General features: G+C 54.3%; 10 protein-coding genes across 10 annotated transcripts; 6 read left to right on the forward strand and 4 right to left on the reverse strand.

Moving 5' to 3' along the window:
• Positions 1-1,240: 1,240 nt before the first annotated feature.
• CGCA056_v000820 (uncharacterized protein) lies at positions 1,241-1,858 on the forward strand (the record flags this gene model as incomplete). The annotated part of the gene is made up of 1 exon (XM_037316081.1): positions 1,241-1,858. The coding sequence occupies one exon, from the start codon at positions 1,241-1,243 to the stop codon at positions 1,856-1,858; it is 618 nt and encodes a 205-aa protein (XP_037184500.1).
• Positions 1,859-2,606: 748 nt separating this feature from the next.
• Positions 2,607-3,970, forward strand: CGCA056_v000821 (uncharacterized protein; the record flags this gene model as incomplete). Its single annotated transcript, XM_037316082.1, has 2 exons — positions 2,607-2,771; positions 2,819-3,970. 2 exons carry the CDS (start codon positions 2,607-2,609, stop codon positions 3,968-3,970), a joined length of 1,317 nt encoding a protein of 438 aa, XP_037184499.1.
• Positions 3,971-5,445: 1,475 nt separating this feature from the next.
• Positions 5,446-7,096, reverse strand: MST8 (Sugar transport protein MST8; the record flags this gene model as incomplete). Its single annotated transcript, XM_037316083.1, has 3 exons — positions 5,446-5,793; positions 5,850-6,224; positions 6,272-7,096. 3 exons carry the CDS (start codon positions 7,094-7,096, stop codon positions 5,446-5,448), a joined length of 1,548 nt encoding a protein of 515 aa, XP_037185264.1.
• A 2,044-nt stretch (positions 7,097-9,140) lies between these two features.
• Positions 9,141-10,411, forward strand: CGCA056_v000823 (Protein ERD1-like protein 1; the record flags this gene model as incomplete). The annotated part of the gene is made up of 2 exons (XM_037316084.1): positions 9,141-9,231; positions 9,282-10,411. The coding sequence occupies 2 exons, from the start codon at positions 9,141-9,143 to the stop codon at positions 10,409-10,411; spliced, it is 1,221 nt and encodes a 406-aa protein (XP_037185263.1).
• Positions 10,412-11,235: 824 nt separating this feature from the next.
• CGCA056_v000824 (O-glycoside alpha-1,2-mannosyltransferase-like protein 4) lies at positions 11,236-12,275 on the reverse strand (the record flags this gene model as incomplete). Its single annotated transcript, XM_037316085.1, has 2 exons — positions 11,236-11,686; positions 11,752-12,275. 2 exons carry the CDS (start codon positions 12,273-12,275, stop codon positions 11,236-11,238), a joined length of 975 nt encoding a protein of 324 aa, XP_037185258.1.
• A 3,224-nt stretch (positions 12,276-15,499) lies between these two features.
• Positions 15,500-17,047, forward strand: CGCA056_v000825 (uncharacterized protein; the record flags this gene model as incomplete). The annotated part of the gene is made up of 2 exons (XM_037316086.1): positions 15,500-15,692; positions 15,987-17,047. 2 exons carry the CDS (start codon positions 15,500-15,502, stop codon positions 17,045-17,047), a joined length of 1,254 nt encoding a protein of 417 aa, XP_037184495.1.
• Positions 17,048-18,554: 1,507 nt separating this feature from the next.
• CGCA056_v000826 (Peroxisomal coenzyme A diphosphatase 1) lies at positions 18,555-20,476 on the forward strand (the record flags this gene model as incomplete). Its single annotated transcript, XM_037316087.1, has 3 exons — positions 18,555-18,986; positions 19,435-19,651; positions 19,749-20,476. The coding sequence occupies 3 exons, from the start codon at positions 18,555-18,557 to the stop codon at positions 20,474-20,476; spliced, it is 1,377 nt and encodes a 458-aa protein (XP_037185260.1).
• A 421-nt stretch (positions 20,477-20,897) lies between these two features.
• Positions 20,898-22,044, reverse strand: CTR2 (Copper transport protein CTR2; the record flags this gene model as incomplete). The annotated part of the gene is made up of 4 exons (XM_037316088.1): positions 20,898-21,015; positions 21,187-21,274; positions 21,598-21,781; positions 21,931-22,044. The coding sequence occupies 4 exons, from the start codon at positions 22,042-22,044 to the stop codon at positions 20,898-20,900; spliced, it is 504 nt and encodes a 167-aa protein (XP_037185259.1).
• Positions 22,045-23,877: 1,833 nt separating this feature from the next.
• Positions 23,878-24,543, forward strand: bna1 (3-hydroxyanthranilate 3,4-dioxygenase; the record flags this gene model as incomplete). Its single annotated transcript, XM_037316089.1, has 3 exons — positions 23,878-23,909; positions 23,971-24,046; positions 24,109-24,543. The coding sequence occupies 3 exons, from the start codon at positions 23,878-23,880 to the stop codon at positions 24,541-24,543; spliced, it is 543 nt and encodes a 180-aa protein (XP_037185265.1).
• Positions 24,544-24,767: 224 nt separating this feature from the next.
• On the reverse strand, positions 24,768-26,706 carry CGCA056_v000829 (putative hydrolase; the record flags this gene model as incomplete). Its single annotated transcript, XM_037316090.1, has 4 exons — positions 24,768-25,195; positions 25,251-25,462; positions 25,524-25,632; positions 26,589-26,706. 4 exons carry the CDS (start codon positions 26,704-26,706, stop codon positions 24,768-24,770), a joined length of 867 nt encoding a protein of 288 aa, XP_037184507.1.
• Between the last annotated feature and the right edge of the window lie 464 nt (positions 26,707-27,170).

The raw sequence follows: 27,170 nt of genomic DNA on the forward strand, positions 1-27,170 counted from the left end.
CGTGAAGAAAAGGGTGGTGAAGGTAGACGAAGGCAGGGCAAAAGGACGAGGTGCGTAGAAACGGCACGCGGACCTGAGGCCAAAATCCGAAGTAGGAGCTGCCAAGGGGATGAAAATGCCTTGCCGTGTGCCAAGGCCAGTCGCGGACGTCTTGTTCCCGCGTGGATTAGCGAGCGGAAGTTCTGGCAGCTGTGGTCGTGGGCAATGGAAGGTAGACGAATGTGCGATTTCATCGAGGCGAGTGTGTGTACTGCCGAGGCAGGTACAGACCCGGGAAGGGAAACAGACAGAATTAAGTGCACAGTCAGGACCCTTGGAATTCGTGTACCTGCTGCTGAAGTACCGGAGGTAGTCCCGTCCCAGAGTCCAGGGAAGGGAAAGAGCTGAGCAATAGTCAAGGTACGGTATTTGAAAAATGGAAGAGATGGGAAGATAGACACTCGAAAGGACTCTGCAGAGGATCCCCACACGCGTCAATTGCTGTGCTGTCGCTGTCTCGGCGGTTACTCCGCACAGTCAACCCACTGCACCTCGAAGCCGTATGCGTGAGTGTACAGGTACCTGCCCAGTCCCCACCCCATCCCGACTTGCAGTGCAGCTGCTGCGTTGCATGCAGCGCATGCCACAGCCGCCCATCTCATCTTCTACCTTACTGCTTCAGGCTCACTCTCTTTGCGAGGAGCGCTAGGGGTGAAGTCGTAAAGAGACGACAGGAAAGGGCACGTCCAGGATGGCTGACTCTCGTCCACCCCTTCCGTCAACACACACCCTGCACGCCGATGCATCTTCAGCCAACATACATATAGAGAACTCCTTCCTACGTCGTCCACTCCTCCTCGACTCCTCTTCCCTCAAGAAGCAAATTTGTTATTATATCATACCGATACCCCTTTCCATTAGTCTCATAGACGTTTGTAAACGGCCATCCTGGAACGGATAGCACCCTCTGGCCTTCCTCAAAAGAGAGCCATCTCCCTCGAGCAACAAGTGTCTTCAAACCACTTGCTTGCCCTACCCGTCACCACTCACCTCACTCTTTCCCTCTCAAGAAGGCATATTGCCCACCTGGAACGCTCCGCAGAGACTCTGGTACGTCGACACTATTACCTCTTGCCCTTGGCCGGGACTAACATCGTACCCTTCAGCAGCAACCCTCATCCAGCATCACTCGACGGCTGGACTCCAGGCCATCCCGATAATACGTCCTTTCCCTCAACACACACAACACACAAAGTCCAATATGGATCGCCGAGAAGGTCACAAGCACACGCACATCCCCTTCCACGTCGCCATCGACGAGTTCAAGAACGAAAGCCGCTTCGAGGAGGCCCGCAGTCCGCAAAGACTTGACTCGACCGAGTCTTCCTCCACCATTGCCCATGGTCGTGTTGCCCTAGACTCTCGGCCTCAGACTCCAGGGTATCACTCCTGTGACAGCGACGAGGACATTGTTCTCATCGACCGTTCTGAGACCATCTCGGGTCCCCCTTCTGTTGCCACCGACAATACTGTAGTCAATCGAATGCCGTCCACCGCATCTCAATCTTCGATTGTGCTTGGCACTGAGCTGACTTCGGGCAACATGGTCCTCCACAACCTGATCCAGCCTCTCGGCACCATGACCACCTACGAATGGGTGCATGGTCGGAGGTGCCCCGGAGACTTGGACGTCAAGGACATCTCGTCCAAGGAGAGCATCAAAGTCCGCTGCCACTCCCGCGTCAGTCGCTCGACTGCCGCCATCGAGGATGAGTACGGCATGGTCAACCACCCCTCCGAGTCGTTCATCACATGCGCCGGTGACTGGGCTGACGTTGCCGCTCTGCCCGCTTCGTTCGACAAGACCCTGCGCATCTGAGATGTCGTGCTTCCCACCCCCACGGTAGAACCTCCTTACCGAACGCGCTCCAGGCTGTTTGGGTCATCAGCCCGTCCTACCTCGACTTGCTGCTACTCCAAGTGGCTGGCTTGGTATCGATGTTCTTTCTTTTCGTTTCCCTCCTTTTCAGTCCTTGTCTGAAGTTTGTAGTTTGTAATGGATAATGTTGTTTGGAGAAAGCAATCACAGTCGTTTCTTGGAGAAGCCGGTCCCCGTCCTCTTGTACGCTAGCATGCACTTTAGTGTAGCATTGGAATGTCAATGCCTGATCGTCACCCCAGTCTTCGTCAGCGTTTCCTTTTCTCCCGTCACCGAGCCCATTTAATCTCGGCCGTCACCGTCCCCCAGATCGCCCCCCAGTCTCTCCAATGAGTCTTTGTCATGCGGGGGAAAGCATCCCCCAAAGCGGGCCGGACTTGGAGACGGCGTAGTATTCGCATGGGACGAACTCATCTCCTCAAATTTCCCCACGGGCAGTTGAATTTAGCCTGAACTTCAACCGGGTTCAACCCCCCATTATCCATCACCCATCAATTCCGTATTGCCGGAACATCGCGTGTGCCCACATGGCGAGCGCAGCAATACTCCCAATTGGAAAGCTTGTTATATTGAGGGGCAACCAGGCACAATGAGATCAAAGGTAGCATGCCTTAAATACCACTCCCGGCCCCCGTAGCTGGAGCATCTTGGAGCGTGCCATCCGTTGGGTGACTTTGAGGCTCTCACGATGTTGTTCTCGCTCAAGACGGCCCTCGCGGCCTTGCTGATCGCATTGCCATTGACCGAGGCAGCGCGCTCGCGCTTTCCCACTCGGGACGAGAAAGAATGGGTGACCGTCTGGGGCACTATGCCTCAGCTCGTCGAGCCGGCCAACTTACCTCCGGCGCCGTTTGTAAGTGCACCTCCATACGACCTCCTTCATCTTCTGACACTTTGCAGAACGAAACTGGCCGCGTTTTCAACGACGCAACCCTCCGCCAGACAGTCAAGCTCTCCCTGCCCTCGTCCACCCTGCGCCTCCAGATAAGCAACGTCTTCGGGGGCTCCGACCTCCCCATCACGGCTGTCACAATCGCCCGCACCGCGAACAACACGGCCGGCACGAGCGCCATCGACGCCGCCTCCCTCCAGATCGTCACCTTCTCCGGCAGCGGCACCTTCGCCGTCCCCAACGGCGCCGTCGTCTTCTCGGACCCCATTGACCTCCCCGTCGACGCCAACGCCGTCGTCTCCGTCACAATCTACCTCGCCGACGGCCAGTCCACCAACAGCATCACCGGCCACCCCGGCTCCCGCACCACCTCCCTCCTCGCCGCCGGCAACCGCGTCGCCGACCAGGACCTCGGCGGCAACGCCACCGCGACGGACCACTGGTACCTCATCAGCGCCATCGAGGCCCAGGTACCCAAGGGCTCCTCCGCGGCGGTCGCCATCGTCGGCGATTCCATCAGCGACGGCCGCGGCTCGACCACCAACGCCAACAACCGCTGGCCGGACCGCCTCCTCGCGCGCCTGCAGACCTCCAACTCCTCCTCCGCCACCACGCGGAACATCGCCGTCGTCAACCAGGCCGCGGGCGGCAACCGCGTCCTCGCCGACGGCCTCGGCCCCAACGCCCTGGGCCGTCTCGACCGCGACGTCGTCGCCCACACTGGCGTGCGCTACGCCGTGATCTTCGAGGGCGTCAACGACATCGGCGTCGCGGCCAACGACACCGCCTCGCAGACCGCCATCGGCGACCGCCTCCTCCTCGCCTTCGACCAGATCGCCACACGCCTGCACCGCTTCGGCATCCCCGTCTTCGGCGCGACCATCACGCCCTTCACCGGCGCCGACCAGCCGTACTCGGACCCCGAGCGGGAGAAGACGCGGCAGCGCGTGAACGATTGGATCCGCACCTCGGGGCGGTACGATGCCGTAATCGACTTTGACGCGGCGGTGAGGGATCCCGCGGCGCCGGAGAGGTTGAGGGCAGAGTTTGATACGGGGGATCATTTGCATTTGAACCCGGCTGGGTATGAGGCCATGGCTGCGGCGGTTGATTTGAGCATTTTTGAGAAGTTTAAGGATGGGGTGTCGAGGTTGACGTGAGAGTTTTGAGGTGTAGGTGGAGGGCGACGTTGTATGTAGGGATAGAAATAGAAACCATGCGCCCTCGATGTGTGGATTTGACTTTTGAAAGTGGTGACTGGGAATGAGTGAGCTCTGTCCTGGTGCAGGCTATACCTTTCTATTCGAGTGCCACTCAGAACAAGGTCATGTCGTGAAACCGCAAAGCAGTTCGCGATCGAAGAGTTGATTCGGCATGGCTGGCATATCTAGATCTGGAAAGTTCAGTACCACTTCGACAAGTCCTAGGGACAAACCAAAATATTTCCGGTAAGAATGAGAGGATGATTTTCCTGTAGAGATCTTATTACCAAAGTAATCAACTGATAGCACTGCCCGCCTTTAGGCATCCACGCTGACATCTAGCCAAGCTCCTAAAGTCCCCGGATTCAATCCCTCAGGTTCGAAGGCGGGGATGTTTGCATATGCCAACGCGTCGTTGGGCGGAGTGAGTGTGAATGATTGGACTACGGCTTAGGCCTCATGTGATCCTACTCTTCTGCGCATTTCAGTTCCACTAATGCATTGCACCAATAGGATTATGCAACTCGTAGATGATGAAGCCACACGCCGCATCTTCACTGCATTTTTAACCCCTGACGTGCGGGTGAACGACAGGCCCTTTCGCGACTAACTCGAAGGGGTCGTGGAAACGTGATATAAAGGTAGTTCGCAATCAAATATGTTGTCTTTCAGGTCTAGTAAGCTTGATGTTACCACTAGGTTAGATGAAGTGTAATGTAGATAAGTGTTAGCGATGACCTATGAATACCTTACTTGTTTCCCCCTCTACCTGAATCGCTTCGTCCATTCTAGGATGAAAGACTATTTTCTAGAGAAAGAAAACAGGCCCTAAACAGAGACATAGACACAATATCTTGGCAAGGTACCACGCTTACAAAGTCACAAGATTGTATACACGTAGTTTGTTTTTGCCGAGGTGTCCAGTATCTTGGCACCAGGCGGTCTGCTGTGCCGCTATAGGGGGTCGCTTCTTCACTGCATTTTTAACCCCCGCCGGGCGGAAAGACGACTGACATTGGTATTAGATATGTCAAGACATCCAGTCATCGCTATTCCACATAAGCACACAGGAACGCCATTTGTGTATCGTGGGCCCGCAAAGGAGATTCACGATCGAGGATTCAATTCTATACAGTTAGCTACGTCTAAGTCTGGGGATCTCAGGGTTATCACAACATATGCTCAACAGCACATCCTCAACGAAACTCATTAACAGAGAATCTCAAAGTGTCTATCTCGACTCCTCATATCGGATGCTGAGGTATGGAGTGTTTCTACTCTCTTCACTTCATATCCCATCAACCTAGTCTTTAATCTTGTAAGCCCGATGCCTCTGGTAGACAATACGTAAAGGTAGAATACGTAGACAACTGTCTACCAGAGACACAGGACTTACCTCCCAGATTAAAACCACTTGACGGGATCCAACACCCCTACGTTGAAACGTCAAGCCGTAGCCCGCTCGAAGCGGCATCGACCACACTGCTCGCGGCCGACCGACCGGACGGGCCGAGCTCCACACCAGAGCCGGTGGGGTCTTCCTCGCGGACGGTCCTTCTGTGGCGGGGTTTCATACGTCCCAAGTAGTGATCCAGGCCCTTGAACGGAGGCCGATGGAAGGCTTCTTGAATACTTTCCAGTGACCGGCCGCGCGTCTCAGGCATGTAAGCTGCCAGGACCGCGGTAGTACCGAAGGCCAGACCGGCGAAGAGGAAGTAAGCTCCAAAGGCGGACTTGTCGAGGAGAATCGGGGTGATCATGGCGACGATCCAGTTGCAGAGCTATGCGACTGTGTGAGCGACACCGCACGGAGAATTTTCGATCATGTGGCACTTACAAAGTTGGCGCCCGTTCCCACGCAATTTGCTGCGGCGCGGGTGTTCCCTGGCTGAATCTCGCTGGCGTAGACTTTGCCGACAATGTTCCATGTCGCTGAGTACGTGAGGCCGAAAGCGAACACACAGATGATGACGATCCATCGGGCGGCCCCGTATGGATGAACGACCCCGGCAGCGTACAGTATGCCCATCAACAGCATGCAGCATGTGAGACCGACGCCTCCTGAGATGGCTGAGGTCCGCCGACCCCATTTATCGGCGAGCAAGAACGCCGGAACGGAGATGGCGAGCATCAGAATCGCCGACAGACCTGAGGCTAAGAAGGCGGCGGTTTCCCCTGGGAGACCAGCTCGTGCGAATAGAATCGGTGCGTACTTGGTTGCGTCAGTGGGGTACAGAAGCAATTGTTGAGCGGACTCACGTAGACAACGCCGTCGATGCCAGACAGCTGAATCATGCCGAGAATGAAGATGGCCAGGGTTGTTCTAGTACGGTATCCTCTCTTGAACAGCAGGGTAAAGCTCTGCCATGGAGAAAGACTAGGCTTTTGCTCTGATTGCGAAGTAGAGAGAAAGTCCCGCTCAGCTTCGGCTCTGGAAAAGTCGAGTCGTTCGAGGGCGCGCATGGCGTCAGCTCGACGGCCGTGAAGTAGTAACCACCTCGGTGATTCGGGGAGGACGAGGCTGCTAGCACCGAACAAGACGGCGGAAACACCTTGAATTACATAGGGCAGCCGCCAGGACAAGCTCGAATCGATATTGACGGTCCCGTAGGCGGCAAAATATCCAACACAGACTCCCGCGGTCGACATGAACTGAGGGAGCGCAGCCAACATACCCCTGGATCTGGCGGGTGAAATTTCGCAGATGTAGACGCTCAAGTTGGCCAGAAAGACTCCCTCGCCGAGGCCAGCCAAAGCCCTTCCAAACAGGAAGTGTGGCAGCGTGTATGCTGTACCCTGGAGCAATACTCCAATTCCGAATAAGATAGCTCCCGCAACGTTCAATTTCAGGCGTCCGAACCTGTCTGCAAGATACCCGGTCAAGACGGACGGAATGGCCCCCGTAAGCATTATGAGTGAGACTGTGAAACCAACGAGAAAGGGGCTCAAGTTCCCTATCGACTCTTTGAATTGAGACATGGCTGTTATCGCTCCGATAGAGCCTGTGTCGAGGCCATTCACAAGCCCCCCGAGTGAGATGGCCAAGGAAGCGACGACGTACTTGGGAATTCGTTTAGGAGACATGATGAATGAGTAAAAATCAAATTTGTCTCTGGAGTTCGAAGATGAAATGAAGATGGAAAGTTGGCCTCAGTAGACAACTTCAAATAGGTAGCTCAGTCATACAGTTAGTTATTCGTTTCCCGCGCCGATGGCCGGCCGGAGGGGTTACGGTTAATGTTCTTTGAGTGACGTTGCAGAAACGTACCCCGCCCTTCCAACGGGCGCTTGAATGCAGCCAAAAGTTCTAACTCGCCTGAAATTGGTGGTCAGAAAGACCATTGTTTGTGTGCATGGCGCTGACGATCCCACCCTCACGAACTCGGATCGAGATGTGACCGACACCTCGGTGAGCCTCGGTGAGGCGACCAACGTCGAATATAGGCGCTATGACACTTGTGGGAAATTGCGAAACTTCCTCGGGTTTGAATAAGATGTGGTCCTTCTAAAAGACAATTCACCGGTCGCTTAACATATTCAAATGCAATTATTACTATGAAGTGATATAGTACATTAAAGTATACTTTTTAGAAACTCTACTAATATATAAGCTACTTTTATAACTACCCCTTTTCCCTTCTCCTTTTTCTTCTCACTCTTTAGTTAGCTTTAATAGTTAGAGAGGATTATAGTAATTACTATAATTATTTTATTTTTATATTTTTTTAAAGTTATTTAGTTTATTAAGTTTATTCGAAATTTCTTCTATTTTCTTATTATTTCTAAATATTTTATAGAGTTATTACTGTTAACATATAACATTCTTTTATAATAATAATAATAATATAAGAATAATAATAACGCTAAACTTACTTTAATATTCTATATAAAATAAACTAATAAAGTTTTAAGGTATAAAACCTTATATAAAAATACTTGATTTATTATAACTTATAACTATAATATTGATTATGTAATACGTACAGTTACGTAAGCACCTTATGTAACTAGCAGTTTAGCAGGTTACGTTTCAGGTTATCTTTCCCCTCACTTTTCCCTACTAGAGGTTGCAACCTGCGAACAACAACAACCAGACTCATCACAATACATCTGTTCCCTTATTCTTATCTATTCAATTAAATGCTCATAAATGATCAGAATTATTACTTTTTATCATAACATTACCACATCTATAACCTTATACTATATAGGCGCATATACCACGCCCCTGAATACGCTTATACCTGTGTTAACAATTACTAGTTAGTTTAATACTTTTTAATATTAAGTATCTTTTTATTAAATTAGAAAAAAAAGAATATAGTAATTTAATAAATAAATATTTAGTAAGAATATTTATTTTTAAATTTACTTAGAGATCTAATATCAAAATGTATATAATTAATAAAGAACTAAAGTTATTATCTATATATTCTTACTAAAATAATAAAATTAATTTTTTTTAGCTTACTAATTTAGTAATAAGTATTCTAATAAATTTAATTATAATAAGTTGATTTTATTAAAGATAGTTGATAAATAGAAAAATAATAGATCTATATTTTTCTTTTTATATAATTTTATATAATAAGTTATTTATAAATTATTAAAATTATTAATAATATTCTTATAAATTTAGATTCAAGCTTTCTTAGTTATTATAAGTCATATTATAATATATAATAAGTATCTATTAAAATATAAATAGAATTTTTATAGTATAGCGTAAACCTCCATAAATTAGATATAGCTAGGCTTAAAGGGTAGAAGATATTCAAATGCAATCAGAGTTGAAAAGTTAGCAAATGATTACCCTTTGCTAATTAAAAGGAGTGGACGTCATCCAGCGGAGGTACGTAAGATCTCAGAGCACGGGCCATGTCGATAACGATAAGCCGGCGGACAATTAATTCAATCTACTCCTGAACTGGACACGGCGCATTCTACGCATCCCTCCCTCCGCTTGAAGTCGATTCCTCGTGATACACTTCCAGTCGCGGTCGACCACCGATTTAATTCGCATGAAGTTTCTTTGAGTTCTAGTCACTCCTTTGGACACAGTTCTGGCTCCGTAGAGCCCGCCCCTCCTTTCCGTTCTCGATGCCTTGTTCCCTTCTCACCCAGCGCCATGGACGGTGATCCGAAGGTTGAGTCGGAGCTCGACTCGTTCAGCTTGACCTTTCCCCTGCCCTATCGCATTGGGTTTATTATCATACTGGGTAAGTCGCCAATACCTGACGCTTAGAAAACGGAACTGACAGCGAGATAGCCGTTTGGGGTTGGGGAGTGAACCTCCACTGCCTTCACCAGTTCAAAATCGACGTGCCCACCTTGATCCGATACCCTACACGATCCTCTCCGACGGAGCCGGCGCATCACCTCTCGACATACCGCCTCGCGACCGTCCTTTCCACCGTCTTATTCCTCTCGATCTCGACGTTCTGGATCTTCACCCGTCGCACACCCTCCCTCGTTATCGAATATGACTGGCTGCCGATGACATATTTCGTCGCCCTCGCGGCCATCTTCTTCGTCCCGATCCGCAGCTTCTCACACGGCGGGCGCTCGCGGTTCCTTGCGACACTAAAGCGCGTGAGCATCGGAGGGATCGCGCAGGCTCAGGACGGCAAGTTCGGAGACATCCTGCTCGCCGATGTGTTGACGAGCTACTCGAAAATCTTGGGAGACCTCTACGTTGTTCTCTGCATGTTCTTCACGCCGTCTGGTTCCTCGACCGCTCGTCCTGACCGCAGCTGTGGCGGAACTGTCATGGTACCGCTCATCATGGCCGTGCCTTTCGCGATCCGGTTCCGACAGTGTATCATCGAATATTTGCGAGTAAAGAGGGCGCCGTATAAAGAGTCTGTCGGCTGGGGCGGTCAGCATCTTGCCAACGCAACCAAGTACGCGACAGCGTTTCCGGTCATTATCTTCGGCGCAATGCAGCGCAGCTTGCCGGCCGGCACGTCTGCGCCCGGGCTGAATAGGGCGTGGTTGGTGGCAGCACTGGTCAACTCGCTCTACTCTTGGTATTGGGATGTCGCCAAGGATTGGGACCTGACTCTCTTCTCCTCGGCCAGGGAGCGCAACAATCCGGAACATGCATTCGGCCTGCGGCGGCGACTTGTTTTCCAGCAGCCGGTCATCTACTACTGTGTTATCGGGATGGATCTGATGCTGCGTTGCACTTGGTCCATTAAGCTGAGCGCGACTTTGGACAAGTTCACCGACTTTGAGAGCTCCATTTTCCTTTTGCAATCACTTGAGGTATTCCGACGTTGGGTGTGGATATTCTTCCGAGTCGAGACGGAGTGGCTTAGGAACAACACGTCGGGATTGGGAGTTGACGATATCTTGCTGGGGGACTACCAGGGCAAGTATGATTCTGACGAAGACTAGGGGCCCAGCAAGCCCCCTGATGAGAAAAGTACTGTAATGTAGTGTGCGATTAGGAATCTCTGGAGTTATCGGCCTAGACGGAAGAGCGGTCAAAATCAGCGATCTGCTTGGGGGCCCGCAGGAGTTCGACACCTTTCATCGAGTCTATAGATTATCTTTAAACGGATCTGTTCTATGTGAAGCTGTATATGCGATTATGACATGGGTATCTCCTTCGTTTATCCTCCAAGTATCCTGGTTAGGTAGGCAACTTACACAGGAACTCAACTCCCATTATTTCCTCCAACGCTATAATCCAATGCAAGGGCGTTTGTTCACAGTGACCAAGACAGCCAAGGCCTTTTTGACGTGTTCGGCGCCTTCAACTTATTCAAGCAGTATCCGTTATAATTGCTCCTTCTCCGGCCGTCGCATTCGCACCGGCACCCAATGCCGCCTTCGATTGGTGGCGAGAATGTTTTGTTGCCAAGCCTTAGAGAGCCTTCCAACTGCCCTCCTGGGGCATTCGCCGGACATTGGAAGACGTCGTCATGTCTGTATCCAAAGTCTTCAAAGTGGTGAACCTGACTGGGGTCAAGAAGCATGCCCACGGCCAGTGAATGTACAGCGGCATCTCCCCACTAAATGCAACGACAAATCCCTGTCAGCGATCTTGTGCAACCCGAAAGTCGCCAAGGCAGCGGCGTAGTGGAGGTATTTCGGGAAGCGGCTCGGCAGTCTTGAAAAGGAAGTGACTTCTTCTTTCCCAATTCACCCCGGCCGGCGTCTTCCTCTTTACACTCCCCAACACCATCATGTGCCTTGACGTATTCTTCAATGTACGGCTATCGACTCACCCTTTCGAAATAGAACCCGCCCGTGCTTTCGAGCACCCTGAAGAATGACTGGTATTGTTTGCCCCTGAAGAAGTCGAGGTCTGCAATCTCGAAATTACTCCAGTAGTGGCAGCCGCTCCAGACGTCGCCGAATCGATTGCGATGCGGTAGAAAACTCATCAGTGATCTCAGTGGATACGGCAACCAGGACGGCTCCATCATCGCCGTCCAAAGCGACGATGACGCGATGTCGAAAGCCTCCTTGAACTCGGCCGTGTGTCGGAACAGCGACGGGACCGTGGCCCATTCCTCCCAGAGAGACAATGTGAAGCCGTACACCTTCTTGCGCCGGGCCATTTCGACGAACGGATCGTATGTTATCGAGCAGTAGAAATCGACGTCCGGTTCGAGTCGCCAGTACCACTTGTACTTTTGGAGTACTTCGAGGTGGTAGAATTTCCTGCGTTGCTTTCGGTGAGTCTCTGTCCTCAAGTACACTGTACCTGCCCAGCCTTTCTTACTCACCCTGAATAGAACCGGCACATGTGGTGGTAGCCTTCTTGCCCAGCATGTATCGTTCCACGTGCTCCCTGCTTGGCGATGCTCTCCTTCGCTGCTGTTTGGTTGAGCCACGTCGGAAACGTCCAATCTTCCCGTTGTATTGTCTCGAATGTCACGTCTCCGCTTGATGTACTCCCCAGCACCTCCATGAACCTGTTGTCGAACGGCTCATCGTTGAGGAACACGATTGGGTAATGGAACCATCGATTGAAATGCCTCTCGAAAGATGCGACGGTATGATTTGCGGCCTCGAGCTCCGAGTTCCTCGCCAGCATGACAATCACTCCGTTCTCGCGGTTGCCGGTCACGTCTGGCTCACGACACGACGTGGAGAACGGCTCATCTTGCTCTTCGACCGGCACTGGTACCCTGAATCTGCTACAGTGGTACGCAGACTCGAGCAGCCCAATGGCAAGGAGTACCCAGACCCAGATTGGTAGACGGAAGGACGTCGGTCGTCGTCGCGGACTCACGTATCGGCGAATCATGGCCTGCACAATGGGAGCTCGCAAACACTTGCTACTTCCTGTCCGGCCTTGTTGATTGTTGCATGAACTTCCTATTTCCTATTTGGCTCACAATCAAGGAGAATCTCAGGTCAAGAGGAATGCTAGGCTCCCTAGGCACCCGCGCTACCTCTGGAACAGATCCAAGACACACGGGTAAACTACGACCCAGCTGGCGCGCGCGGAATGTTTGGCTGCGAACGCGATTGACCGCGACCGCAGTCGCAAGCCCGTCTGTACCTAGACACATGGCGTAGCTGACGCCAGCTTGACTCGAAGAAGCCCGAGCTGACGCACGCCAGACGCATACTGACACCAGCCAGGAGATTGAATCTGTGCTGGCGCTGTCTGGACCACGGGAGTTACGAAGAGAGGGAGAAAGCGGGAGGACCCCCCTGGCTAGCCTGGAGATCGTCTGCAAGCCATCAGTCAAAAGATGGGACGGCATTGGCTCATCCCTGTCCAGTCTGCCCAATGCTCGAGCTAGCTGCAGGATATCTGCCCCCCGCACGGGTAACCACGTACCCAACGCGGGACGGACAGTTAATGAGCCGCCATGAGAAAAGGAGACCTCTCGTCTACTATTGCTCGCAATTTCTTTTCCGCATCCGTGGAAGCATTGAGGCTTAGAGTTGTCTCGTCCAAGACCAGTTCCGCTGAAAGGCCAGAGACCGCCAAAAGGAGCTCTGGTCACCACCCATCGATCCAGACTTGTTGCCAATCGCAACCTCATGTTCTACGATTGAGGATGTTCCTGGGCCGTCGGAATGGCCTTGAGATCTTCAGATCACTGTATCATCATGCAGATCCCTCCGACTTCAGCCTTTCTTCAGCTTCCCCCATGGATCGACAATTCACTGTGCTCAGGCTCGGAAATACCAGAAGATACTCCTTTCAATGTCAGTATTGACCAGTTCGCCTGGATCTTTCCTGTCAGCCACGGGCTTGCAGTAACTTGCCAGCTTGCATGACACGTGTAATACGAGTCCCTCGCAATCGTCATGAAGCATTCCTGTCCCAGAGACCTTAAGGATGCAGTACGCCACACAAGGCCATGCGTCTATGATAAGCCTTCAAGCCAGCCTCAAGGAAGATGCTTTTGGACATTTCTCTTGGAGAACCACAATGCTTTTGTGCTGATTTTAAGCGTACGGCATACAGGAGAATGGCTGAGGCAGGGTGAGGCTATGCAGCATCCACAGATCGTAGCACGTGTCCACCGGCGGAGAAGACCACAAGCGGGAGCTTCCAAACTGCGATCGCCACAAGAAAAGGCATCGGTTTCGATTGCGCCTGGCAACCCTCTCAGCAATCCCATACGATTACGGAGCTCCTCAGCCGTGAACACGGCAGGCCCTGGAAAAGAGACGGGTCGAGAACTCGGGCAGGGGCGCCTGGTTCATCAGAGCAGGCCTGGCCCCGGGGCTGGTGCGAGAAAGCATCGCGATTGGCTACCATCGGGCCGCCACACTCTGTAAAGCGAGGGAACTGCTGTCTATCGCCGTTTGCGGACAGAATGACGTGGGTCTGGCAACAACTCCAAAGGGGCCCGTCAGGCCATGAACTACGCTCGATACCCAATCCGATTACAGCAGAGATTTCAAACGGCTATTCCGACCTTCAACGGCCTATTACTTCCATCTCTCCGGTCCCCTATGAATTTCAGATGCGAAGGCGAGATCCTAAGTCAGGTTGCGAGGCCCTAGAGCAGAATCACGATTCATCCCTGTGTCTCGTATTTGGCGCCAGATCTGTGAGAGCTGGGACTCGGTTAGAGCGGCCTGTGTAGACAAAGACTAGCCTCCATCATGATGTCCGTCATCGACCAAATCTGTGCGGCGATTCGACGGGGAAAGGCGAAGCTTCCTCCATGTTCCACTCTCCCGGGAAGCACCCCGCTCGACCCAAGCTGGCGGGTCGACAAGGGCAATGTCTCAGAGCTCATCGAGGAGGCATTCAAGCAGATTTTGGGTGTCTTCACCCATTCAAGTTTGCAGCATTGTTCGTTCGTAACATGAGTGCAAAGGGGGCGTGAGCCATGGGCTGCCTGCGCAGCCCCGGGACAGTAAGGTCAAGCCGCCGTTTCTCCTCATGATGCCAAAGCACGCGGCCGCCGCGGGCTGTCGTCTTCCCGAGCACAAACAGAGCTCTCCTAGATAGTCGTTCTTGGGCGAATTGTAGCCAAGAGCCATCTTTCAGCGCGAGGCGCAACAATTTCTTAGCTTCATTGTCCGCGCTGACGGACATTCATACTACGAAGTCTCGTCGACCGGCGGTTGTAGAAGCCAAGACTGCTTTGAGTCTCGGACTCTGGCCAAGTATTCGGCGCGAAGCCTCGAAGATGCTCTAACCTTGCTTGCTGAAGACCCCACGCCTTTACGCGTGTAAATGTCGATTAGGTTCATGCTCCTGCCGTTCCGCCTCGGCCCCGGAGTGGACGGGATGTCAAGGTAGGAAGATCAGGGGTGGCACAGGGAGCAGGAGCATCACAGCGTCAGCCCTGCAGATCAACATGCAGGGACATCTGCTCCAAACAACCTTGGCATACATCCTCTTGCAACCAGTACGGGCAAACAAGTGGCCTGATCAAGCAATCATCTCAATGGATGTGAGCAGCAATTCGCTTCATTGGGCGAATGAACGTGGCTCAGCCAAACTGTCAAACAGTGACAAGCTTGACACCATCAGACGTCTTGATGGATGGTTCGGCACACATGATGCCAACTGATGCTTTGGTTTCTCACGACGTAGATAACGGCAGCCAAACCCCCTCTAACTCAGGCGTTTGAGAGGGGACCTTTTTGTTTCCTCTTCTAACGCACGTTGAGATTGCACACATCCGCCATTCAGTCGAATTCTTGAAGTTCATCGAAGGGGTCCTCAACTGACGAGGGCTTGCTACCGCGGCTTGGCCTTTACTTTCCACACGACAACTCTTTGTTCAGAGAGTCATTCGCTTTGTGCTGGCCATTCCCGATCCAGTCATCACCACCGACAAAGACTTCGTGCTCAGTTCTAGAAAATCATTTCGCCGCATTCGGTTGGGTGTCTCGCTCATCAGCTTGGTCATCGACGGGCTGCTACCAGTGGTATGGAACATATTGCGCCTGACTCCCGGATTTCGTCCTAGATATCATTCTTGCTGGACTTTTTCCCTCTTACGCACCGAAATCCCATCCCACTGTCCCGTCGAGGAATCATCCAAGATGGAACCTCGAATCATCCCCAGCCAGTTGCCGCCTGGCTTAGAGATTGCCATTCCGCCTGGACACGATCTGCCTCCTCAACAACCGTCGAGCACATACCAAAGAAAGCCCCTGCCACCACTTCCTCCTTTGAGACCCGGTCTTTCACGCCAGGTCTCGGCTTTCTCTGTTGCATCGAGGACGACAATCAATAGTACGAGATCGCGAAGCAGACGCAGGAATACGCCGTCACCGGCACCATCAGGGCGGGAGGCGATCGAGAGACTCGAAAACGAGATCAGTACAATTCTGATCCAGCACAGCCCGACACCTGTATCCAGGAGATCATCAGAACACCGAAGCTGCTCGCCAACGCCTCGGCGACTTCCACGCGATGAAGAGGTGACGAGAGCTTTGGCTCCACGGCGCCTTTCAACACCGAATCTACCGTCGTCGCCGTTACTTTTGAACCCGATAACCACGCCTTGCACACTACATCGTTCTTCAGCCAAGATCAAACAGATCACAGGCCTCGATGTCGCATATAAAGCTATCCCGCCACCGCGTCCACCCCGGTCTCCCCTGCCACCAGGCAAGCTCGCGTTCCCACCGTCAACACCGGACAACCCGAGCAAACCCCCGCCGCCATCATCATCAGAACCGACGCGGACACTAGGCCTTATTACTGATGATTATGACGACGAATCAGATTTTGACAGTGATTGGGACTTCAGTCCCAGTTCAAAGCGAAACTACGCATCTTGGATCCCTGCTTCGCCGGTACCGCCCCGGGTTGAGATTCTCGACTTTGACGAGGCGAGCCCACGCCGCCGCGACTCGGAGATTGGACCGCTCAGGTCGCCCGGCATGCATCACTTTGAGACGTTGCCGGCACGGCGAAACAATCATATGGAGGTTAGCTATGTGGGAGCCAAGGACCTTTACCACGCGACAGCCACGTCAATTGCGAACTCTGGGCGCAAGAAGGCTGCGGCATCGTCCAGGGCCAGCACCGAGTCGGGTCGCGACTCCATTGTGCCTCCCAAGAACCGACTGAGCTTCGCGACCAAGGTGCTTCAGTCGGGTAGGAAGCGCCCCCCGACGGGCATCAATACCACGACGCAATCGCAGTCCCCATCCCCACCGGGTCCCATGACGGGCTCGGGAAGACTGACGGCGGGCTCGCGTCCAGACATGCACGCACACTCGATGGACGATGACCGTCTCCGGGTGAAGTACTCGGACGCCATTTCCCGTGTCTTCAGGTGGAGCGGCGAGCACCGGAGGGCGGTCTCAGAGGGCACATCACCGGTCGATGGGCCGGGAGCGGAACCCCGAACCGTGGCGACGCCCACCACCGCGAAGACTGTGTCGTCCATGTCATCCTCCGGTACCGGGTCGCCCGTGACGGCGGCCAACTCGCCGAACAGGATGGCCAGGCGTTCGGTGCACAACCTCGCGGCCCACGTCAGGAGGACGGCAAGCGTGATGGTGCAGTCCAAGGATGAGCGACGGAGGGAGAATCTAAGGCAGAGCATCCGGGTGATTCCGGAGGGCAGCGCAACATGAGGAGAGGTTCAATATGCGACGGCGTCGGGGTGGCGTTCGGGGCGGCTTTGGTTGGCTGCTGTATGCTTATTTGGCGTTACGGGAGGGACGCAGCACGCCCGCCGCGTTTGGGATGAGAAAGCGGCCAGGTTTGGCCAGAGGCTCTTGGGATGACAGGGAAAAGTTTGAGATGGTGTCCTGTCTCGGTGTTCGCGTTTAGCGTTGCATGTTTGTCCGGCCCCGTCATGGGCGGGATATCGACGGCGCCATCTAGACAGGGTCTATTTTTGTTGAGGGAAGCGTGGGCGCATGCCACGGAAGCCAGCGCTTGTGTCAACACATTTATTCTTAGCCGTATTAGCGATGGCTGGTGTATGGCCAAAGACGCGGGTATGGAGATGTAATCCAGACGGCTGATCTAATGAAATAGAAGACATGAGAACAAATGAAGCCGTTGATGCACACTGAAAGTATGAAAGCTCCGGTACCGCGTGAGGCGTGCGGTTCCTTGTCTTGAGGTGCCTAAGACGCACCGATAAGGTAATTGATAAGTAATAGCAGGCATTTTAGGGGTCCTGCTGGACGTAGAGCATGCAGCGCCCGCGCCGGGGCATAAGGTATCACAAGCACAGCTCACACGCCTCGGCCTCCAGCCCCGCGGCCCCTCCGTCCTCCGGCCGCCGCCTACCGAGCTTCAGGCAGGCCAACATGTCTTAGGCTTCACACCCCTCCGACGACAAATCAAGTTATTGGCGAGCCAATGAGTGCCTAGGTGATTACTGCCATCATCCAGGAACATCATTTTGCCATCTTGATGGCAATGATATGTGACCATGATCTATCTAGTAAAGTAGTTGCGGTCATCGGCCCCTTGTCCGTAGGTGAGGTGGGAATGGTGGGGCAGTCCTGGTGCAGTGTGCCGTGGAAGCTCGGGTATCTCACTCAACTAACCCCACCCCCGCAATTCGGCTCGGCCTTTTTTCCATCTTCCCCCAAACATGTTCGTCTTCCCAGCAGACATTACTCCATCAGCAAGCATCTTGGCTCTCTGATCATCTCTCCCTTTCCTTTCCCTTTCGCCCCCCTCCCTTCTCCAACGACACGGAATTCCCAGACAGGAAACCTGAACCCGCACACCACTCTTTCATCACTTCTCCACCGGCCAACCACATCCCGCGCGGGACGTACGCAACGGCAAACATCCGTGTCACAGTCTAGCCTGACAGCACATAGAGCGCGAGGTAGAAGACAAACGGGCGTGCACAAACATTGCGTTGCACGTTGTTAGACTTTCAGGCTTTCTAGTTCCGGGGAGTTCACCCTACCCATCAACTACCACATCCATCCACCCACGTCTCCGACACCTCTTACACCCCCCTCCCTCATCTACCTTACACCAGCCATCCACCACTTGTGCCTCCTCCCAGCGCAAAGCACCCTCGTCCCCTACCATCCCCTCCCCCCTTCTGTCTCCAACTCCAACTCCCCCGCACGATCTTTAAGCAGGTCCATCCGAGGCAGGGAGAACATGACCCAGCTCTCCGCGCCGGACCCAACCTCTCCCCCGTCCTTCTCCGAAGACGCAACAACATCAACAACAACCACAGCAACTCCATCCACCACCACCACCACCAACGACACCACTCCAGCCCTGCAGCAGCAGAAACCCAACGGAGACGACGCCACCACACCCCCGACAGACGCCGAAGTCCACGAGATCAAAACCCACCTCGCCGCAGCCGCAACCGCACCCGCCGTCGCAGCTCCTGCTGCGCTCGCCAAGGACCCGGCCGCCGCTACCGCTGCAACGTCAGCAGCAGCAACATCCAACACCAACACCAACACCACCACCACCACCGACGAACCAAAGATCCTCATCCTCGACGGCGACGACGACTTTCAGGAGGTTACGAGCTACTGGGATGCTGAGGCCATGGCTCCCTTGAACGCCGTCTCTGCGGTTAGTCTCTCTTCCGCCTGCTCTTGAGTTCCTGTTGTCACCTTTTTCATGTTTTGCCTCCTTGCGCGATGTAGAACCTTGCAGTAGTTCGCAGCCATAGTAGCATCATCCAAGGCGACGTTCGCAGTAGTCACAGTAGTAGTCAGTTCTACATCTCGACTTGTGCGGCATCTAGCCCATCTTCAGTTTTATGTATCATCGCCGCCATATCGTCACACCCCTCCTCCACCCTTCACCATCTTATACACACACATCGTATACAGTATATACATCCCACACATCTGACACTCCAACCTCACCATTCTTCTTTTCCTTCTTTCTCTTTCTCCCCTTTCCTTTCCTTTTTCTGCTCTTGTTTGCGTGTGGCGCCGACACACATGTCGCGCCGCCGCCAGAGGAAGAAGCAACCATGTACTTGTGCGCAAACCGCATGCTGATGCGCTCAAAGGCGGCCATCGCGAGGCTGCGCCGCTACGTCCCGCCCCCGTTCCCCCTCTGGGACCGCCTCCCCGTCAGCCGCCGCGCCGCCGTCCTCATCCTGCTCTACGCCGACCGCAGGGGCGACCTCCGCGTCGTCATCACCATGCGCGCCGCCAGCCTGCGGAGCTTCTCCGGCCACGCCGCCTTCCCGGGCGGCAAGGCGGACACACTGCAAGAAACGCCGTGTAAGTCAACCGCTGCACCTCTGGCTTCTCCACAATACACAAAGTGGGAGAGTCGGAGACATGAAATGTAGAAGAAGGACATCTAACACCCCCCAAGATGAAATCGCCCGCCGCGAAGCCTGGGAAGAAATCGGCCTGCCCATGGACGACGCCCGCATCCCCAAACCCTTCAAGATCGAACCCCTCTGCTACCTCCCCTACAACCTCGCGCGCACCGAGCTCGTCGTCCGCCCCTGCGTCGCCTTCCTCCACGCCGACGAGGAGCCCGACGACCCGGAGCACCCCTCCCCGCTCGTCGAGGAGCGCATGATCCCCCGCCTCGACGCCAAGGAGGTCGCCGCCGTCTTCTCCGCTCCCTTCCACAACTTCCTCCGCGCCACGGACCAGGAATCGCCATCATCAGCGGTCCAAAAGAAGCAGAGGCCGCTGCCCCCGGGGAGCTGGTACGAAGGCAACTGGATCCAGTGGAAGGACCACCCCTGGCGCGTGCACAACTTCTACGTCCCCGTCGACGACCAGCGCGTCACGACGCCCGGCAACGCCATGGACGCGGACCACCCGCAGGGCAACCTCGCCGAGAAGCTCGAGGAGGAGCAGGACCAGCAACGGAGGTTCAAGGTGTGGGGGCTCACGGCGCACATGCTCGTCGACGCGGCGCGCATCGCGTACGGGAAAGAGCCCGAGTTCGAGTGCAACCCGCACTTTGGCGACGAGGAGATCATCCTGCAGGCGGAGCGGGAGGGCAGCCTCGTTGACAAGAAGAGGAAGAGGGACGAGGGGGCGGGTGATAAGGATAAGGAGAAGACGGAGCCGGCCAAGATGTAAATGTGAGAAACAAAAAACGTCAGAGAGTATGGGAAATATGCTTGCATTGGGTATGATTCTTTGGAAGAAGGGCCGTTTTCCCTTCCACTTTGTAGAAATAACTATATAGAGTCTGCCGGCTAGAAGAAGCCGCAGCTGCCATGACGGAACGAAGATCTGCTTTACCCTGCCCCTCGTCCTTTTTGCTACCGAGGGAGATAAAACGTACGGGAATGTGTCCAACGCCTGCGACTTGCAACATCAAGAAAAGCAAACAATGCGCCCCACCCTCCTTCCCTGCTCCCCCGCGAATGATGATTCTAAAGCAGCGTCCGCGGTTCCCTGGAAAGAAAGGACATATGCCAGTTGCAAACAAAAGTCGGGCCCCCTGAAACTGTGGGACGTGTTCGTGTCGGGTTTAAGTGAAAACGGGGGAGTTCTTTCAATGGCAGGCGTTGTCCTTTGTGGAGGAGGTCGAGTTCCCAAAGATGACGTAGCCGACGAAGGCGCCGACGGCGACTGCGACCATGACCCAGCCGTTGTAAGTCATGAAGATGAGCCTGGGGGATGTTGAGGTCAGTTTCGACGAATGCGGTTGTAAAATGGTATTATGCGCGCGCGGGTGGATTCTATGCAGCGCCGCGCAGCGCATGGCATGGCGGCCGCATTTACTCGCACCCGTGCATGTAGCCCAAATTTGGCAGCAGGTGGGGAGACGAGGGGGAACTCACATAATCATAAAGGCGTAAAAGTTCTGCGCGGCGTACAGGGCCGCCTTGATGATGTGGGCGGTCCTGCTGGCCTCTGCTTGTTCGCGTCCTGTCCATAGGAAGGGAGTTGTCTCAGTAACGGTGCCAGCGATGCCTCAAGGAAGACAAGACTCTTAGCTTTTTCACATGGTTCTAGGGGGGGAAGGGGGTTTTGTAATATCTGCGCTCACCGGGGGCCGGCCTCCTTCGTAGAGGAGGCGGCGCTTTTTAAGAGGTGTTTTGCGCATGTTTGGGTTTTATGTGTAAAGCAAAGAGTCTTGTGGGGTGTGGTTTATGACGGGGAGAGATTTGTATGTGCTTGGAGATTGTCTGGATATGTGTGTGTGATATATGCGCATGTATGGCTCGGCCGGGGCAGGAGGAAAAGCTTACTCGGGAGAGAGTCGACGCGCTTGTTCACGGATTGCTCGTAGCGGCGGGATGCGGCGCGGAGGGCCTCGTAGCCGGCGGCGAGGGCGACGACGAGGAGGAGGGAGATGATGAGGCCGCCAGTCGAGCGGATGTGCCATTGGCGGAAGACGATGCAAAGGTTGTTTGTGTCCCAGGTGAAGAGCATCTAAGAGGAACATGGGAGGTTAGCATTGCTCGCGCTTGTTCGGGGGGGACGGGTGAGAAGCCAAACTGTTGGCAACAGCTCCCCGCCGTCGCCGCCTCCGGAGCGGCCATGTCGACGGGGAAAGAGGGCGAGGAGAGGAAAAGACGTACGCTCATGCTGCAGCGGTCGCCCATGCCGCCGCCCATACCGCCGTGACCGCCCATGTTGCTGTGGTCCATGGCGGCGTGGTCCATGTGGGAGTGATCCATGTGTGCGTGGTCCATTCTGACGGGGAAGTTTCTGGGTATTCTTTAATGGATGCTAATCGTCGAGGATTCGAGGAAGCGATTGAGAAGCGATCGTCGAGGTTCGGATTGCGGTTGTTGATGTTTGAGAAAGAAGGGTTAAGGGGGCCCAAAGGCTCGGGATGTGATACTGCGGTCGGAGGTCGGATGGTGTCACATCAGCTGGGGGTGGTGTCTGATAAGATAAGAGGTTTACGCGGGGAGGGAGGGTACGTCGTGGTCGGTTAGAGCGGGAGCTAAGGGGAAGATATGCGGGCGGGTATCAGAGAGACGATCTAGAATGAATGGGCAGAGCACGCCTGTTGAAGAATATGGGATTCTTGGGATTTATCACAGCAAGGTATGCGGATCCAGCCTTGTGCCGTACATGGTCATGCAGAAAAATATCAGTCAGGGCTCTGCGCAGAGAAGTCGGTGGCGGGCCCGTGGCTTGAGGAAACTTGCTCATATGTGCGCAGGTTGCGACGGGATGTTCCCTCTTTCCTTTTGTTTGGTTGTCACTGTCGGTGTAGGGAAGGAGCAGGTAACTAACGGGCTGCTCGACTACCTTAGCTAACAACTCAGACGGGCACTGTTCAAAGGGTGTCAGCCTTTCTTCTGGTGCGTGGCAGGAGAGTTAAGGTTGATGCGGAATAGCTCTGGTCTGGTTGGATGGAGGAGGGGCTGGAGCAGTGCCGCTGAGTGCTCTGTGCCATGTGCTGCCCTCTAACCTTTACGCCGTAAGCAACTTCGCAGTGAGTGAGTTTGGGGCGAACGGGATGCGGGACGTGGCGGGAGGGAAGGACCTGGCAGTGCATTCGCGGCGGCTAAGGCGTTGTTGACTCGTCTGAATTGTTTTAAGAGGGTGGCTCCGCCCGGGCCTCTCCCATCCTCGGATGCAAGTCTCGCTCGCCAGCATCAGGTGGCCAGCCAGCGCGCTTTTTCTCCAGTGAGATGACAGCAGCCTGAGGGATTGCATTGCTGACGCAGACGAGGGCGGGCTGCTCCCGAGTCCACTGTCCCATCTTCTCTTACAGACGGCCTCGTACAGCGAGCGAGGGCAGGGAATGCGAAGTGGGCGAGACAGCGCCAGACGGGTAGGGCGGGGCGAGGGGGGCCCGGCTCCCAGACATGTGTGATGCCATGCGTCACATGGGTGGCTCTTTTTGTCTTGCACCTCTCTCTTCACACTGCTCTTCCGTCACTGGACGGTCGATGCTGTTCAAGGATCGCTCGGCAGATACGGCGGGGTTGTTTCCGCTGAGCGGTTAGGGACCGGCTGCGGGTTTTGCCTGCGTGCGATTGAGGCTGCTACGGCTCGAGTTGCCGATGATGCGCTGATGAGACTGTCCGCTGGGATGTTTCCCATCTCGAAATGGAGTCTTTTGACGAGTTGAAGATCTCTATTAGTAAGAAAGTCGGTTGTGGAAAAGCTCGTGGCGGGCCGTTCAGTTTGCTCCGAATCCCCAGGCCGAAGAGCCGCTCCGGATGAGGCACGGCTTTTAGCGGATGGAGGCTGATAAATGCGACTGCTCTTTTGTTGGAAATCCGATAGAAAAGTCATTAAAAGCCTAAAATTCCATCAAATGCTGACTTCTCATTCGCCACGTGAGAGCAAAGAGAGAGGCATTATCTACACAACGACATCCCATCACATCCGCCCCTCAACTCTGACCTGACCTCATCTTGACCTGTCCATAAACATCCTGCCGAGTCATCAACCCACATATAATTCTCCAGCACAGGAATAAAAAGTCCACTTTGATACTATTGGCAACTTATTGAGTTGGAGTAGTGGTCCGCGACTCAAGTAAACCCGACAAACTTCTCACAATGCTCTCCACCCCTGTCAACCTCCCCAAGTGGTAAGTCCGCTCGTGATGCACTTGAAGCTATTCGCGCAACATCAACTCACACCAACACTAGGCTGGAGGAGAACTCCCACCTCCTCAAACCGCCAATCAACAACTACTGCGTCTACAATGAAGACTTCACCGTCATGGTAAACCAAACCCCACCCCCTCTCACCCAGGCCCACGCAACTCACTCACAACCCTTCCCCAGATCGTCGGCGGCCCCAACGCCAGGACGGACTACCACATCAACCAGACCCCAGAGTGGTTCTACCAGTACAAGGGCGCCATGATGCTCAAGGTCGTCGACGACGGCGTCTTCAAGGACGTCATCATCCGCGAGGGCGACATGTTCCTCCTGCCCGGCAACACCCCGCACAACCCCGTGCGCTTCGCCAACACCGTCGGCGTCGTCCTCGAGCAGCGCCGCCCCGAGGGCTCGCTCGACCGCATGCGCTGGTACTGCGAGGCCTGCCGCGAGGTCGTCCACGAGGCGGCCTTCCACTGCACCGACCTCGGCACGCAGATCAAGGCCGCCGTCGAGGCGTTCAAGGCCGACGAGGCGGGCCGCACGTGTAAGAAGTGCGGTGTTGTTGCGGAGTCGGCGCCGAAGCCTGGTTCGATCAAGGACCCTAACCTGGAGTGATGGCGGGGCTTTTGAGATGGCGGCATGGAGTTCGGTGGGTGTCGTTTACGGGATATTTGGTATATTGTAGGCGATGCAGATCAGACCATCTATAAAAGTACATGTGATCTTGCTACTGAATTTTTCGAGACTGTATATTCTAGACCGGCGACCGCTGTGCCTCCTCCATCACATAAACCCGCTCATTTACTGCATTAACCTAATCTCACACAAATTCCTCCGCCTCATGTCTCCGCAAAGACGTACGAGCTAGGCGACTCCTCCACCGCGACCTCAATCTTGCCCTCAGCGAGCTCCTTACCGCCCACACGGATACCGGCGCGGATGACGTCCCCAGGCACGGCCGGGCCGACGCCCGCGGGGGTGCCCGTGAGCACGATGTCGCCCTGCTCGAGGGTCATGACCTTGGAGATGTCGCTCAGGATGCGCGGGATCTGGAAGAGCATCAGGTTGGTCGAGGCGTCCTGCTTGGTCTCGTTGTTGACCTTGAGGAAGAGCTCGACGTCGTGCGGGTCCGTGATGGCGGACTTGGCGATGACGTCGCTCATGGGCAGGAAGGTGTCGAAGCCCTTGGCGATGTCCCAGGGCAGGCCCTTCTTCTTGGCCTCGTTCTGGGCGTTGCGCGCCGTCATGTCGATGGAGACGGCGTACGCTGTGAGATGGTTAGCCTGTGAGGAGAGATTGTGTGAGGTAGGGGAGTGACGCACCCTCGATGGCGGCCAGAGCGCCCTTGTAGTCGTCGGGCTTGAGGTCCTTGACCTGCTTGCCGAGGATGAGGGCCAGCTCGACCTCAAAGTGCATGTCGACGCCCTTGGGCCTCAGGACGGGGCCGGCGCCGGGGAGCAGGATGGAGGAGGTGGGCTTCAGAAAGAAGAAGGGCTGCTTGGGGCGGGTGTTGTTGAGCTCCTTGACGTGGTCGCTGGATGCTGCATGTTAGCCGTCTGGATCACAGGCAATGGTTGGGGTGGGACGTTGCTCACGCATAGTTGCGGCCGATGCACACGACCTTGCCGGCCTTCTTGAACGAGGCGGCGGTAGCCATTGAGCGCTTGAAAATCATCGACATCTTGACGATATATATGAATTGAGGTCTGAGATGAGGTTCCGTCAGCGTTTCGGGGCCTCTTTAGAGTGAGTGAGGGTAGGCGACGTCGGAGGTGGTCACCGGAGCTTCATCGGAGTCTCGGCTCACGAGCCCGATAACCTCGGGAGGATACCCGGTGAAAGGGAGATTTGCCAACGTACAAGGACTTTGATAACTGCAGTTAAAGGCACAATTGTCAACCCTGGATTCTTTTTCAATGAGGGCTTCACTTTTCTTCGTAACTGCACTCCCAGATGATTCACTTACTCTGACTGGACAATGGCTTGCTCTGCTGGAGGGAGGTGTCTGAAGCTCCAGTGGGGAACTTCCCCTCGGGGAAAGCAGGAAAGCCCGAGCCCTGAGTGGTCAGAAACGAACATCGATAACGCCATTTGAGCCACAGTGAGCCACAGTTATCGGTTCCAGCACGCCACCCCACCATTCAGCAACAGGAACAGGAACAGTCGAATAGAACGGCAGGTCATGAAGAATTCTTTCGGCTCGTTGCCATCATGTATCTATGCTGTAAGTGTCTCACCATGGCAATTCTAATGATCCTATGGTGGTACTAGTTTAATTCGGATAGCACTCCTTCGTGAGGCAACGTCCGCGGGCACGTTGTGGCATTTCGCAAGTGCTGCTCGTATCACTGTGAAATGCAATTACTCCTGAGGCAAGGTAGGACAACGACATGCCAATGTGTGTACTAATGTGTCTACTACAGAGTACATGTCAGACTCCAGCAATAAAACGCTTCGCGAAGACACCACAGCATGGCGAGTTATGGAAGATTGTCATCCAAAGTACGCGGACCATTTGCAGCCTACCCGAGTGTTGAGCATGGCCTTCGTCAATTCAAAAGGGCTGCAGCTAAGTTCCCTCAGCATACTACTGTGCAGTACGGATGGATGCCCAGACAAAGGCAGCACGAAGGGACGGTTTCCCCAGGTTCGATACGTACTGAGATCTGCCCAAACTCCAAGCGGTGGAGAAGATTGGTCGCGGGGAAAGCAGGCCAGACAACTCCAGTGGACAGTGACGGTGACAATCGACAGGGAAGAGCCCGGGGATCCGCGCATTGTGGCTGAAGTGCTCGGTGTGGGGGGTTTCCTCCTCCCCGCTTCCGCGAAGATGGCGACAGCATCAGATCCAATGGGAGATCGAAGAGGACACTTTGCCTTGTCTCCGGCGGGGTAACTGGGCGCCCTGGGGTTGCGCTTCTGCAACTTCTGATCTGCCGCCATCTGGTACTCGGGAGGTGCTGTCCATTGGTGGTGTGCCTGTTCATCAGCAGTATTAAATGCAGTAGTGAATGTGCCACGGCGGCGTGCGGCAGGAATCAAGCACACGCTGGAAGTCACCACAACGGCAGCTGCAGCAGCAAAGGAGCACCCGCACCCGGCGCTCTGTCCTTCCCCCACACGCTTCTCAGACACAATCAACTTTAAGCCGGCTGCAGCAAGCTAGAGGTACTTGACAAGCGCACCATCACACCGCTACTGCTGTTGTACCTGACGCTCTGTGGGAAAGAAGAAAAAGCTAA

This window comes from Colletotrichum aenigma, assembly GCF_013390185.1.
Source record: "Colletotrichum aenigma strain Cg56 chromosome Unknown KSG_Cg56_contig01, whole genome shotgun sequence".
Lineage (NCBI taxonomy): Eukaryota > Fungi > Ascomycota > Sordariomycetes > Glomerellales > Glomerellaceae > Colletotrichum > Colletotrichum aenigma.